We start from the raw sequence: 15,428 nt of genomic DNA, 5'->3' as shown, positions 1-15,428 counted from the left end.
CCCAGGCGTCCCAAAATGAGTGTTAGTTTTAAAAGTCTGTACTTCTACTTTTACACATTGGGATAGAGATCTGGGTTCTCACAGATTCCACCACAACCACTTAACACTCCAGGGTATGCGTGAACTAGTCAGCTCCACCAGGGTATGTGTGAACTGAATCTTGAACTATCAAGATTCAGATGTTCAAGTGCAAGAACGCAGGTACCATAAGCTGGCAATGCTGCTCCTTTTCATGCTCATCGGAAAAGTCACAAGTAATCTCTGACGTCATAGTGTTCCAGAAAAGGTAAAACATACAGCCTCAGGGGCTGAGAGAGTTGAAACACATTTGATACTATTTCCTAAAATAGACGAAATCCTTCCCATTAAAAAACAATTGTAACAGTGACACAGCGGTGGCAAAGCAATGGGTTTAAGGTGGTGGCTGAATTAGGATGGTTTGTTCGGACACAAAGATTCATCTCTTTTACCAAGCAACACGCTGAGGACCCATTTTCTTGCTCTAATCTCTTTCTGAAATAGGTGGAATTGCTATTTGGGTTACTTCCTTGATAGTGTTTGGCCAGGGACAACACACTCCAGTGTCACACCGCACGACAACACCCACCTACCCCTCAGCATAACAGAGACATTCATACGTAGAAGGCTGGAATCTGCCCTCAATGGCACACTATCGAATGCAAAACTCAACAGAGTTAACGGTTCACACTTTACTCAAAGCTGATTTCACATATACACAGGCTGCTCGTCACATACAATATCAATACAATAACATCCTGTGTAGCTGCTTGTAGTTTATGAGGCTCTTTCGCAGATATCCGAGCCTAATGACAACATGGACAAGACATGCATTATCGTGGTTTGGCAGATAAGAAATGCAAGAGTTTAGAGATATTATTTCTGGGAGTTAAGTGAGCAATTATTTCTGGGAGTTAAGTGACAGAGCCATTAGCCACTCAAGTCTACAGCTATTTCTTTTTTTTGAGAAAGACATGAAGAGCCAAAAATTAAGTCCTCCATTAAGAGCAACCTCGGGCTGCACGTGGCCCCAGTCCCAGTTCCAGGAAAAGCCTCAGACTGTTCAAGGCTAAAGCCATCCTCGGACCGCCCTCAGTTCAGCTAATCAAAAAGAAAAAAGAAACATTCCTATGGTCTGAGTCAAGGCTGGGAACTGCAGATACAAACTAGCCAATTTCTCACAGCTTGTCTGAACCCCACGTGGGCCCTTTGAACTCACCTCATAATTGGTCATTTTCAAAGGATTCTCAAAAGTCATGATTGGGTCCCACCAAAAGTAATGAACACCTCACAGATACTGAATGGTCAAAGCTGTTACCATGGGTGCTGCTGTACAATTGTACTTGGTGCTTATGTAATAATGCTACATGTACTGTAACACCCCCATCCCTTACTCCTTAAAAACCCTGTTCGCTATTGTTCTTCGCTTCACCTTGCTGCCATGACACGGGTAGGCGGGTGAGCCCCTGCTTGAGCTTGTAATAAAGACCTTTTTGCATTTGCATGAGTGCCGGCTCCTTGGAGGTCTCTGGGACTCGCGATTTGGGCACAAAAGACAGAGAGAGTGAGTGTTGGAGGGGCAGAGAGAGAGGGAGAGAGAATCCCAAGCAGGCTCCACTCTGTCAGGGAGAGCCCCATGCAGGGCTCGAACTCACAAACTGTGAGAGGATGATCTGAGCTGAAACCAAGAGTCAGATGCTTTATCGACTGGGCCGCCCAGGTAGCCTCCATACCTATTTCTACTTATTCAGGTTGGGGATAGACAGTGGTGCTCAGGGCAGAATTTATGAACTGTCAAGATTCAGACTGAATTTGGATTCCAAATAGAACACTCAAGGTTTTCTGCTGCTTTCAGTCATAGCAAAATTCCTTGGGATAGACCAATCTGCCCCTAAGAAGCAACTAGAAATGGTGGATGGAACACACCAAAAAAAATCTATTTGAAAGCACTGGAGAGTTAACAAGGCAGCTGGGTGGTACCAGAACAGGCTCCCAGAATACGAGAGGACCCCAGAGTATGACCAATGTTCTCTGATCTTCCTCTCATGCAGCGTGAAGCCAACAGGCTGGATAAGCCAGCAGAAGGGATGGCTGTGCAGGCGGGAAGCGAGCTAAGCTTCTGCAGGGGTCTCGGGGCTGTGAGGCCAGAACTGCAGCTCGGGCCTTGCCAAGGGAAAAGGGGCTCAAATAAACATCACACACGTCCAGGTGGAATCCCAATGGGCTCCCTCCCTACAGCAAAAGAGGACTGGAAACTCAGTGCTTTAAAAAACACTGAACCCCAGAGAGATGCCTTTAAATCTCTCTTTGATTTGTTCATACACAACAAAATACAATATCTAAAGTGAAGAATTCAGTGGATGGACTTAAAAGCAAAATAGATACGGGGCACCTGGGTGGCTCAGTCGGTTAAGCATCCGACTTCGGCTCAGGCTGTGATTTCACGGTTCATGAGTTCACGCCCCACACGAAGCTCTGTCAGCCCAGAGCCCACTTTGGATTCTCTGTCCCCTCTTTCTCACTGCACCTACCCCCAAACTCTCTCCCAAAAATGAATAAACATTAAAAAAAAGTAAAATAGATACAGTAAAGATTCATTAAACCAGAAGGAAGGCCAACAGAACTCTACAGACAGAAAATAAAAAAGAGTAAGTAAGATGGAAAAGCATACAAGAAGGGCCTGGGACACGCTGAAATCCCTGACAAAGATGTATTCAGGGGCCAGAGGGAGAGAAAATGGGCACAAGTGAAACTTACCAAAGACACGAAGCTACAGATTCAGGAAATCTACAAACCCAAACAGGTTCTATACAAAGAAAACATTTACACACATTTCAGTGAAATTTCTGAAAACCAAAGACAAAGAGAAGTATTTTTAAGGAAGCCAGAGGAAAACGTTAAAATGCCTTCAAAAATGCTACAGTAAGAGTAACGATTGATATTTTGCCAGAAACAATGGAAGCCCGAAGACAACAGAATGACTATAGAAAAGTTGCCCAAGCTACTGTCGACCTGAAATTCCAAATTCAATGAAAATACTTGCCAAAAGTAAAAGGGAAGTAGAGGTGTTTTAAGACCAAAAAAAAAAAAAAAAAAAGGGAATAGAGTTCATTGCCAGAAACCTGGCACTAAGAGAAATACTAATAGAAGTTCTCAGATAAAAATGGCTCCAGGAGGAAAAGTGAAAATTATAAGAAATAAGGAAAAATGGAAACATAAGGATATGAATAAATCAAAAGGATATTTACTACATAAAACAACAGAAGGTGTCCTGTGGAATTTACACGTAAAGAGAGAATTAGACCATATGACCACAAAGAGGGTCAAAGGATAGAGGAGAGCTAATGGGGTCAAGTGCTATGAGGTCTTTGCATTGTCCAGGTCATAATAAAGTTATTCATTTATATTAGACTCTCATAAGTAAAGAATGCAACAAGCTAACAGGGAGAAATACTTAATCCAAAAGAAGCAGAAGAGAGGAGGAAAAGGAACACAAAACAGGTGGCATAAATAGAATACTGACAGAGCGATGTCAGTGTTAAACCCAAACACATCAGTCGGTTGAGTGTCCGACTGTGGCTCAGGTCATGATCTCGCAGTTGGTTCGTGGGTTCGAGCCCCACGTCGAGCTCTGTGCTGACAGCTCAGAGCCTGTATAGAGCCTGTATAGAGGATTCTGTGTCTCCTCCTCTCTCTGCCTCTCCTCTCCCACCCCAAAATATAAACAAACATTTAAAAAGTTTAAAAAAAAAAAGACAAGATTGTCAGAGTGGATAAAAATCCCAAACTCAAGGAGCCGTTACTGACAGGAAATGCTCTTTAAATATAAGATCATGAAAAGGCTGGGAGTGAAAACACAGGAAAAGATAACACAACAGAAAACACCAACCCAAAATTGGGGCAGCTCTACTGAGACTGAGCACAACAAAATCACCACTGGCAGTAAAGAGGGAGTTTCCTAACGATACGAGGACCAGGCGGCCAAGAAGATAACAGCAACTCACAAGAAGTCTAAAGCACAACGAACAGAATTCAGGAAGGCACAGCCTCAGCCGGCTGGTTGCCTCTCCTGGACGGGCCATTGCCCGTGAGCCGCAGCCTCTCCCCCTGCATTGTGCGGTCCTCCAGCACCGAGAGGACCTTCGTGCACATCACTATTCCCAGGATGTTGGTGAAAAGGGGACCAAAGAGACAAAATCGCATCACTCACTGAGGGCCATCCTGTCTCTGACCAAACCATAAGCCAGAGTCCTGGCCGGGGAACCTGAGCCACACGTGTACACAGGCATTCAGCACTCAGGGAGCACGCTTTCAAATGTTCGCTACTGATCTTTTAAGAGGAGGCCTCCACCAGGCCCTTTGGAGCTGCTAACACAAGACACAGACAATCTCTACCATCTATGCCTTCTATGGTCTCCCAGTCCACACCATTCTTTGTTTTAGACACAGAGGAGGCCTCAAAGAGTCAAAACGGGGAGCGGATAAGGGGAAAAGAAGAGTAGCCTGTTTTTGGAGCTGTTTTTATAAAAACACCACAAATAAGAACAAGCAAAACAAACACAAAACAGAACAGGCTGGTGAGTGGCGGTGAGGCTGTCGTCGGGATTCTGCATGCAAGGTGCAAGTTAGGCCCTGGGATGGGGGGCAGGGGGGCCATGAGAGTGGAGAGCCTTGCAGCTGGCTGCCTGCGACTGCCCAGGTGCATGCACGTCCCTCTCCTGCGGGGACGGAAACAGAGCGCACTCTTCCATTACATTCCCGAGGAGAACCTGCTGCTGGAAAGACAGAAACAAGAACCTTGCTCCTTCTCCACGTCTCAGGATTCCATCAGCAATGGATAATCAGGCCTGATTACTCCTTCGGGGCCCTCGGGCGCGTGCCTGCAGACCAGGAGGGGAAGCCACCTGTGAAGGGCGAGGGCGAGGCAGCCGCACCGGGGATGGAACTCTGAGTGGGAAGTCAGGGGCTCGGCACTCCGGGTCCTCCACTAACCGACGTGCTCGACCACAGGCAAGTGCCCCACAGACACGCCATCAAGGTCATGGCCTCAGAACTGTAACATGCCAGCCCTCCCCAGGGGCTCAGGGTACAGGTGGTGCCTTAGGAGGGGGCGGGGATATCCTACAAACTGCCAAGCCCCAAATGTGCTGCTCACAAGGTGACAAAGGGGCTTTCCAGCACGCTGTCAGTGCTCTGCCTCCTGTGCGGGCGGGCGAGGCACCTGGGCTCTCTCTCTGGAGGCTCTCAGGTCACTGGCTTCTGGAGACTGGCAGATGATGTCATCAGAAGAATCTCCCTACCGCTTCACAGGAATGCTCGCAGATGAAATAAAATCAATGCACATAAAAGGCTGAGCGCAGGCCATGACACTGATAAAACGTCCAATAAACATTTTGTTATTGTTATTATCAAACAGAGCTTAAAGCCTCGCTGCTACGCCCCCGCCAAACTCCCTCTGCTCCACCGGCCACAAATGCCTGCGAGGCCACCTGGACTTAGAGGGAGCCGGGGGGGGGGCCCTGCTTAGAGAAGCACCTGTCTCCTGTTCCATGCCTCATGTGGCACTGGCCTCCTGCCCCAGGACCCTGCTGGGTGGGACACAGGAAGGGGACTTGGGTCTGCAAAGCAGGTCTGAGCCCCACTGAGCTGCGGAGGAAGCAGATCAGCTCTGTCCCTGAGCACCAGCTGCATCCAGGGGTCAGCTGTGCGTGCGTGTTTCTAAGACACTACTTTTATAAGCAAAAACATGAAATGAAAACAAAGCCCTGGGCCCCCCTTTTCTCTGTGCCCACTCGTGGGGATTCAGACTCCTTCAGAGCCACGCTTCTGTCGTCTTGTTTCCCCAGATCTTCCGCTCACTGGAAAATCCAAGTCTGTGTCCCACAATATAACTGCCTGCACCAATGCCTCACTCCTGGCGGCTGAACTGATGCAGAAAACTTCTTCTTGGCTTCCACAGTGTTTACTCTTACTGAGTAACAACGGGAAGTTTGGACTGTATCTTTCCCCACAATCCTTAATCCCGATGAGGCACTCTTAAAACAACTGACATCAACGCCGACATTCCAGCCAGAAGAAACAGCACAGCCCGTTAGTTAAATGCCTCTTGTTGAAAGTTTCTAAAAAATAAAAGAAGGAAAGAAAGAAAGAATGGCCCCTCAAGAGTTCTCGTCTCTGGGTCTGGGCTGCATTCCAGCCACACATCTAGGAAAGTGGTTTAAAACACAAGCCTTCGGTGATTATCCTGAACAAAACCAAACCAAACCTCACAACCCCAATGTATAGATGCAGTAAAAACGGTGTTCTCTTGATTTAAAGCCTGCACCTTGGACAAACTTCTCTCTTAGAGAAGGATCCTTAGTGGGAGGTGGTCAAGACCACCCCGTACTCAGCGGCGGTATTTCAGCTTTAGACACAAAAATGTTTCAAGACCCTTCATTTTAAATTTAGTGATTAAAGGAAGGGGGCAGCACAGAGAGCAACTTTCTAATAACTCAACTTTCGAAACCGGAACAAAATCAGTTCTTTTACCAAGCGGTCCTCATTTTTAAGGGACCTGGATGACCAAACAGAAAGGAATGGTGTGTGGCTGACCGGGAAAAGAAGAAAACAAGATAATAAGGCTTTTGCACTTGATTTCTGTACTTTACTTTCCCATCAGATGCATTTCTAGGCAAACAAGACACACACACATGCATGTGTGTGCACGCACTAACAAAAAACAACGCAAGGGTGCTTTAACATACCCAACTCACCCCTACTCTAATAAGATAACTACTCTCCTCTCGGGCCTCAGCACCCACGGGATACAGTCAGCGATCCCCCATGTGTGACTGTACTACAAGCGATGGCCTTGGCTTTAATTTACAGCTGAATTTCAATGGCAGACTCAGCCAGAGCTCGGTCTCTGGGCCTCCCTTTCTTTCCATGTTTGTTGCCCTGGGGATGATGTCCATCTCATAGCTTTAAATACCATCCATGTGCTGACCATTCCCAAATTTACGTTTCCTCTAAGACCTTTCTCCTGAGCACCAGACACCTGTCCAATCGCAGACAACGTATCTGGGACTTCACATGTCCAACTGTTAACCGCTGATGTGTCCCCACACCTGCCCCACTCACGCCTCCTCTCACTTGGTCGAGGCAACCCACCGCTTCCCTTGTTCTAGCCATACATCTCGGCGCTCTGCTCCACGGCATACCCCCCCTCGGATCCACGGGCGCATCGTACTGGCCCCACCTTCCGTACACACCCAGGTCTGCCCAATGCTGCTCTCTGCACGATCTTTCACCAGGCCAACAACAATAGCTGCCCAAAGGTGGGAAAGGGAGGACACAAATGGTCTGAAAAAGCACTTTCCAAATTCCCACGGGTTTTTAATCTGCTTTTGGTCTTGAAAATTTGAGATCTCAAATGACATTAAATGAAGGAGGAGATTTTTTTTTTTTTTTTTTGAGTGGGAAACTGTACTCTCAAGACTAGGATGAGCTCCTAGTTTTTAACTACTAAGCCTGTCCGGTATTTCCTGTAGATCAGATCTACGATTTCACTCCTGACAAGCTTTTCACGGCTACCTGCTTCTATGTATGTATTTTTTTTTTTTGGCATGAAATTTTTTATATACTTAAAATAGGTAAATAAAACATGGCCCAAATGTGTGGGGTTTCTGCTTTGCTTTGTTTTTGTTTTTGCAAGCCTCTGAACACCCGATTCCTTGCATCTATCCCAAAGGACAGGAAATAAAGGACAGATGGCAATTGCAGTGCTTTCTACTCCTGGAAGAATATAAACACAGTATAGTTATTTGGGGTTCATCATGGGGTTCATATGGTCTCTAATGCCAAAAATCTCCTTTATTCTTTTATGACTCTTGGTATTACTAAGGACTGCTGGTGGGCACTCACCATATGTCAGGCTCTGTGTGAAGCAATACACTCACTCAACAAATATTTATTGAATTTACAGAATGCTGTGAGTTGTCCAGAACAATCCTGGCTACGGTTTCTCACTATTCTAATGAGCAAAGACAGATGAACATGTAAATAAGTACAACACATGGTGTGTAGGTGGTGATAAGAATTATGGAGAAAATCAAGTGGGGGGGGGCGGGTCTAAGCACGCTAGTGTGGGAGCCAGGAGGCTGCACGCCTCGGGGAGGTGGTCAAGGTTAAGGGCTGCCTCGCTGATGCTGCTCGTGAACAAAATCTCAAGAGGGGGAGAACCCAGCCCTTGTGAACATCCTGTTTCTTCTCAGAGGTGACTGTATGACATCATCTTACGGATGCTACAGGCCACAGGATTAAGAATTGGAGAGTCTGGGATTGTGACCAAGATCTGTGTGACTCCATAAACCTTATTCTTAATGAACCACATGTGCTGCTTTCAGATTTATCCAAGTGAAGACCGAAATCAAACATTTCCATAATCCTAGACCAAAGGAGAGACCACAGAGGCCAAAAAAAAAAAAAAAGTTAACACTTATGTAGAAGGTCAAATGCTTTAATAGCTCTCGATGAGAGGCATGGCAGTGGTTGGGGGGGATTCACAGAGGTAACTTGATCTCCTTAACCTGACATTCAGTGTGAACTCAAACTCTGAGGATGGCACTGGCTCAGTTCCAGGCACGTGACTGACTTTGGGGAGGCATTAATTTAGCCAAAGTCAAACCAACATGGAAGGCATCCCAGCTGTTCCTTTAACACATGCAAATGAGCGTGCCACCGTCACTGGCACTAAAATTAAACTCACCTCTAACACATCCCACCATGGGAGGAATAGTCAAACATCTGTTTTGACAAACTCATATTTCAAAAACTGAAAAAAAAAAGCGATATATGCGTATATATATAATTTTGGGGACTATCAAGCCTACACACTGATGAACCATCACAAAACACACTACTTTCTCTCAGCTCTGAAAGGAAAAGGCTGGAGGAAAAGCCACGGCAGAAAAACCACTCAGAACCCCACGGTGCAGTGACACACCGTCTCACGGAAATAGAAGTCGAAGCAGTTGATTCAAACCACCAGGTAAGGTTTCTGAGCCAGATTCTGCTGGAACTTCACCCATGCTCTTGAGCTTAGGCCAAGCCCCGCTTAACAGCCACGTGGCCCCTTTCTGGCCTTAAGTCACTGGGCAAGTTTTTAACAAAGGGGGACCCTCGCTTCCCTCTCCGTCCAATGAAGACAATCCTTGTGTCCAGAGCCATGAGTCTCAAGAACCATGTAAATGCCCCTGAAAAGTGCTTGGCACAGGCCTGGGGATGGGGGAGAGGGGGACGCTAGTACCCGTGACCTCTCCCCAGATGCCCAGCCATGTGCATACACACAGCTTCAGGACTTGCAGAGTCCCAGATGCCGTGTGGGCTCCCTGGGGTCCGTGGCTCCCAGGCCAGCAAACCCTTCTAGAGAGGCTGTTCAACAGTGAACCCTGCTGAATTTAACCAGGAGCACAGCATAAAGACTGCATAAAGCTGCCTCTGAAAAAAAAAAAAATTAATGGATAATAGAAGATATTAAACAAAGACAATTTCCTGGACTGGATTTAGAAAAATGGTAAGATTCTTAATATTATGTATCACATATAATCAGGTATCAGTCATGTTTCATATATTAAATCTCTCTCTCTCTCTTTCTCACACACAAACACACACTGTGCCCTCAATTCCTTGGTCCAAAAGACCTCTAAATTTACCTATTTAGGAGCTGCTGTGGGTACACAGAGCTCTCTAGAATGCAAACAAACAAACAAACAAAAAAAACCCAAACACACACACAAACAAAAACACTGTTACGCAAAGGGAGTGAGCACTTGGCAGCTCTATGGTACCTACGTGGTTAAGTCAAGCCCCCCTTGAAAGTAGGAGAGAAAAAAACCCCTTTCCGTATATGATACTAATTTACAAAATAAAGCCGAACTTGAACTTGAAGAAGTGTTCACGTGTAAGGTAGTGGTCTCTCGTCAGCTTGCCCTCCTAGCCATCCCTGGAACACACATGCAGAGCGATCTGATCCCTGATGGGCTCTCTGGAAGCCCAGCGCTGCCTGTCACAGCCTCACCCCTGTCCTTTATGGATGCCTCCAGCTCAGGACTTAACCCTCCTTGGAGCGCTTCCTGACCTTCCCACCTCCGGGGAGGCACTGATTTGGAACAGACTGTCCACGCCTCAGAGTACTATACTCCCTCGCTTCCTGGTGTACCTGTTACCTCCCCCCCCCCCCCCCCCCCCCCCCCCCCCCCCCCCCGCCAGAAGAGGATGAGACTTTTCTGCCTGGATCCCAGGACCCGAACACAGTGCCTGAGTTGCAGCAGACGTGCAACACAGTGCCTGAGTCGCAGCAGACGTGCAATCCATGACAACAAATGACACCCTAAGTGACCCGGTGAGCAGGGATGGCTACCAAACACCCAGGAAAACGGCTGTCCTCCAAATATAACTCCTCATTTTTTAACAACCTGAAACAAGACCCAGCCCCAATGATCTCCTGTGAACAGCCTCCCAATCAGAGCTTCTTACCAGCAAGGCTCAGAGGTGTGGTGGCAGTGAGGCCTGGAGTAGCTGGTGACAAACCCACGTCAGAGTGTCTCGAGACCTCGTCAGCCAAGCTGATAAACCCAGGAGTACCCTCCACCCTCAGGTCCCAGATCCCTGAAGAATCAAGAGGACGCAGACCAGGGGACACGGCATGGCGAGATGTCACCCTGTCCCTTGTTGTCCGTCCCCACCCCCCCAGTCTCTGTGCTTCAGCTCAGTTTCACATCTGCCCTGCAGGCTTGTTTCTTTCCCCTTTCTAGTCTCTAGGACATTCCTGAGTGAAGCTGTCCTGATAAAGCAAGAATTCAGATTTCCTTCCTTCTAATGACGCTGTGACCAATGGCAAATTACGTGTGTTTGGGGATGGTTTGAGAAAGGACAAGTAACCAGTCACACACATCTCTCTTGCTGACCCCCACCCTCTGGCCAGCCACCCTCAGCCTCCAGATACTGCCTCGGGGCATCCGAAAGACTAGAATCCAATCCCAAGGGGGCCCGTCACTTTCAGTGAGTGGAGCTCGATTGCCAGGTGCCTCAGACCTTCTCCGAGTTTTACCGCCCCGTAAACACACAACACACGTCCAGTGCCCCAGAGTAACAGAAAAATGCGTCACAGTCAAAGCTTCTTACTGGGTTGTGGGACGGCAAGTGGAGGCCCCAGACCGACACCTGGCTTAGTACTTACTGGTCATGTCTGGTGTCAGGTATGGCTCTGTCCATCCGCAGCTTATCGCTTTCCACTTGGTTGAATTTGTTGCGGGCATAGGGGTCCTGTCCGGAGCGGACCATCGTCCCCCCAACGTAAGCTTCCTGGTTAAAGTCCCGCCACCGCACTTTTCCTGGAAGAAAGAGCAGACAGAGGTGAGGGATGGGGGGGGGGGAAGAGAGCACAGTCCAGCACACAACACATTCACGGTGTTACCAAAAGCCCATGGCTTCCTCTTACAGCGATTTTCATCACCAAACTAGCCGAAGCAGCCCAAGCATCATTATCACGTCCATAGACTGGAAATGCTTCTAGTCTGCAACAAGTCTTGGACCTCGGTGTCGTCTAGTGGACAATATCCTCTGCCAGCCAACGTGTCTGTAAGCACAGCTCCACCCACACACGCTTGCTGAGAAAGGAGACTATTAGTTGCTCATCCCACCTTCCCAGGGGTTATGGTGATGCCGAAAAGCATCCCAGATACGGTAGAAAAGATAACGTCCACATTAAACGCAAGGTTACTCTGTCCAGTTACATCGGGTCACACAAAAATAAATGTTTCAACATAAAATAACACCCTCAAAGAATAGGCTATCAAAATGTCTCTCGGTGAGACTCTCTCAGGGATTCTTCTCGAAGGTGATGCCGGTCTGACCCTACAAGGAGGTGAGCGGAACCATTTCTACCACAGACACCTCCTAGCACATGCTTCAAGAGGGATGGAGCCAAGGTGACCTGGCCTGTCCACATGTGCATCAGCCTCAACTCATGATCAGATTGGCTGCTGCCGCTCTAGAAGGCCAAGCACGAGGTTCTCCAAGAACATGACATCAGAGCAGGGAGTTTTTACCGGGATCTGGGGTGGGGGCAGTGTCAGCTGTAGCTGGGATCTAGAGGAAAGAGCGCTGAGGGCTGGGGTGAGGCTGGACTAGCCTGGGCATCATGAAGGCCGAGCCCGAGAAACAGCAAAGGCATCAGTGCTCAAAGGAAAGACAGACCCAAGGACGAGAGAAAATTCAGGACTTGACGTTAACCCTGGCTTGAGACCCCTGTCTGCCGCTTGCTACCTTTATGACCTTAGGCAGGTTTTTTTATTCTTTGAAATAGAGTTTCCTAAGGATTGATAATTGAAAACAATGAAGAAAGGTTTCTTCTTATGAGGACTGAATGGCCCACTAAGTGCCAGTTTGGTAGGTGTAGCAAACTCAAACCAAACTCAAAAAAAAAAAAAAAAGAAAAAGAAAGAAAGAAAGAAAGAAAGGGAAAGGAAAGAAGAAAAGTAATAACAAACCTGTCCCTACAAAGCTTATGAAATTCCAAATGGTCACAGTGCTTTGAAGAAAAAGATTTAAGGGGCAAGTAGTTCTGGGGTTGTTTTCTGTGAGGTGTCTGATAGGGGCTCTAATGTCTGAGTAGACACCCAGATAAAGGGAGAAAGTGGGCCACGCAGCCCTCTGGGAACAGCAAAGGAAAATGTTCCGGGAACTGCAGTGCAAAGGCCCTGGGGTGGCAGTGAACTACCCAATTCAGGACAAGCCAGGAAGCCAGTTTAACAAAGAGTGAGGTGCTGGTCAGAGACGTGAGAGCAGGCCTGTAGACAGCTACGCAGAACAGGCAAGTGTGTGCGGGCAATAGCTCTTCCGCCTCACGTCAGACGCTGGGTCGTTCAGTTAAAATCACCAATACCTACATATGTGCTTTTCCAACATGGATCTCTCTGCATAGAATCAACGGACCGTCCTATTTCCTTCTCTAGTTCAGAGATGAGGAAACTGAGATTCGGTTATATGAGATTTGTTAAGAGGCCATAGAGTAAATTTTCTATCTAAAAGCTCATCTGATTCTTCTTGCAAATTGGCCTGCAAGGTCAAAACCGCCATCTCATCACAGCTGGTTGCCGTGGAAATGAGGCTTGGGGTCACAGAGGTCCAGTCTCTCAAATGGAAAAGCAGTTTCAAAACTCACGAGCTCCCTGGCTAGGATGATGCTGTTTCCCAGATAAGTATCTGGCTGTGAGAGCCAGTCAGAGTGTCAGCATCGTCTCCCACTGAAAAGAAGACGTTTTTTTGGAAACGTGTCTTTCATGCGAAGGCAACCCTAGAAATACTTATTGATCCTCCTCTTTCCCCAGCTTTCTGCCTTCACCCTCACAGACTCTTGAGGATAGGGAAGAAGAAACCACCCATCTGTGCTCACACTAACACAAATCAGAGCCTCAGCAAAGATCATTATCTGCAGCACTTAACTACGGAATCCAAATGAGCTGGTTCCAACTAATGTTCAATGGCCTCAATACTCTTTACCACAACGAGGAACCAGGAACTGGGGAGCCCCAGCCACAGCCAGAGAAGAGAGCGTCCCCCAAAAGATGGTTTGTCTGATGTGCCACTCTGCTTATGCTCTCTATGATCCTCACCTGGAGCACTGGGGAGAGTAGGAAGGGGGGTCAGCTCACTTTTTTTTTTAAATTTTTTAAAATTTATTTCTGAGAGAGAGAGAGAGAGACAGCATGAGCAGGGAAGGGTCAGAGAGAGAAGAAGACACAGAATCCGAAGCAGGCTCCAGGCTCTGATCTAGCTGTCAGCACAGAGCCCGATGCGGGGCTCGAACCCATGAACTGTGAGATCATGACCTGAGCCGAAGTCGGATGCTTAACCGACTGAGCCACCCAGGTGCCCCAGGGTCAGCTCACTCTTGCCCTGTGTGGGGCAAGGCCTCTGCTGAGCTCCGGGGGCTTCAATCCCACCTGTAGATCTCCTTGTGCTGGCAGACCCCACCCCCTTTCTGGAAAAGACAAGAGTAGAGCAGAGGGTTTTATGGGGTCCCTGATTTTAGTTGACTGTGGGGACTTGGCCCCAAGCCACTGGTGTGTATGAAGTGTGGACGATACGCTAGGCATTGTGTTGGCTCTTGCAGGCACAGTGAGCAAAAACAGACCTGATGCTGGCCCAGTGGAGGTCATGTTCTAGGGGATGGAGGGAGACAGATAATAATAAAATGTACTAATCACGGTGTTGTTAAAAACTGAGCTAGGTGGTCTGATGGTAAGAAACATAGTTTGATGGAGGCACCTACCAGAGGAAACGGATGTAGACGGGGAGCAGAGAAGGCTTCCCCCGGGGAAGGAATGTGTGAACTGAGAACTGAATAATGAGGAGGAGTAATGCAGGAGCAGCCATCCCCCGAGACTGCAGGAACCCACTCAGAGGCCGCCCACACTCACTCCTTCTGACTTGGAAACATCTTCTTCCTGGAGACAGGTTATAACCGGTTTTTCTTTCATAAAAGTTCAGCAATATGCTGGAATACAGCAGGGACTCTCAAACACACTTGACTTTGACACACATTTCCTATCATGTCCCAGAGGTCATGATATGAACATACATAAGCACACAATTGAAATGAAGCTTTCACCCTTTCCTATGCGTGAACAGATCTCTTCTACCCTGCTTTTCTTACATGGCTGCGCTACAAAATTGGCTTCACACTCGAATAATGGGCCACAACCCATAATTTGGAAAACATTGGGCTAAAGAACCATCACAGAAGTCAGTTCTGTATGATATAGAATTCCTAGGGTGGAGCAAAGGAGGCAGAGGCAGGAAAAAGAGAGAGCAGTTCTCAGAGGGCACGCAGGCCCCGTCCAAGCCCGGGAATCAGGAGAAGAGGCCAGACGCAGACACAACGGAACAGGCCGGACCTAAGTTACAGGTTGGAGGCTAACAGTCAAAAGAACAGGTGTAATGTCTGAATAGCTTGACTTTTAAAAAATGTCATTCATAAATCATCTTGTACTTCTTTCACTTTAAAATGTCTAGAAAGTGCTTTGGAAATTAAGAGCTTTAGAAAACAGAAAAAAAAAAATACATGGAAACCTACAGACAGTGAATTTGGCTAGGCAGAAGCAGAGGACATGAAATGCCCCAAAGATACAAAACGTTACAAGAGAAGGGGGCGCCTGGGTGGCTCAGTCGGTTGAGCATCTGACTCTCGATTTCAGCTCATGATCCCAAAGTCGTGGGATTGCGGTCTGCATCGGGCTCTGTGCTGAGTGTTGAATCTGCTTAAGATTCTTTCTCTCTCCCTCTCTGCCCCCTTCTCTGCTAGTGCTTGCTTGCATTCTCTCTGAAATTAACAACAACAACAACAACAACAACTTCACAGGAGA

The 15,428-nt window shown here is 47.5% G+C and overlaps 1 protein-coding gene across 1 annotated transcript in view; it reads right to left on the bottom strand.

The window, feature by feature from the left end:
• The window catches only part of GALNT2 (polypeptide N-acetylgalactosaminyltransferase 2), a 196,356-nt gene that overhangs the window by 61,809 nt on the left and 119,119 nt on the right, over window positions 1-15,428 (bottom strand). The window contains exon 3 of the mRNA XM_039241238.1: window positions 11,240-11,393. Within this exon, the coding sequence (XP_039097169.1) occupies window positions 11,240-11,393 (154 nt within the window). The remainder of the gene's footprint in view (window positions 1-11,239; window positions 11,394-15,428) is intronic.

The sequence above is a fragment of the Hyaena hyaena genome, unplaced genomic scaffold (genome assembly GCF_003009895.1).
Source record: "Hyaena hyaena isolate Hyena2069 unplaced genomic scaffold, ASM300989v1 scaffold_193, whole genome shotgun sequence".
Taxonomy (NCBI): Eukaryota; Metazoa; Chordata; class Mammalia; order Carnivora; family Hyaenidae; genus Hyaena; species Hyaena hyaena.
Note: the sequence above shows the minus strand (reverse complement) of the source record. Positions and strands in the feature narration are given on the sequence as shown.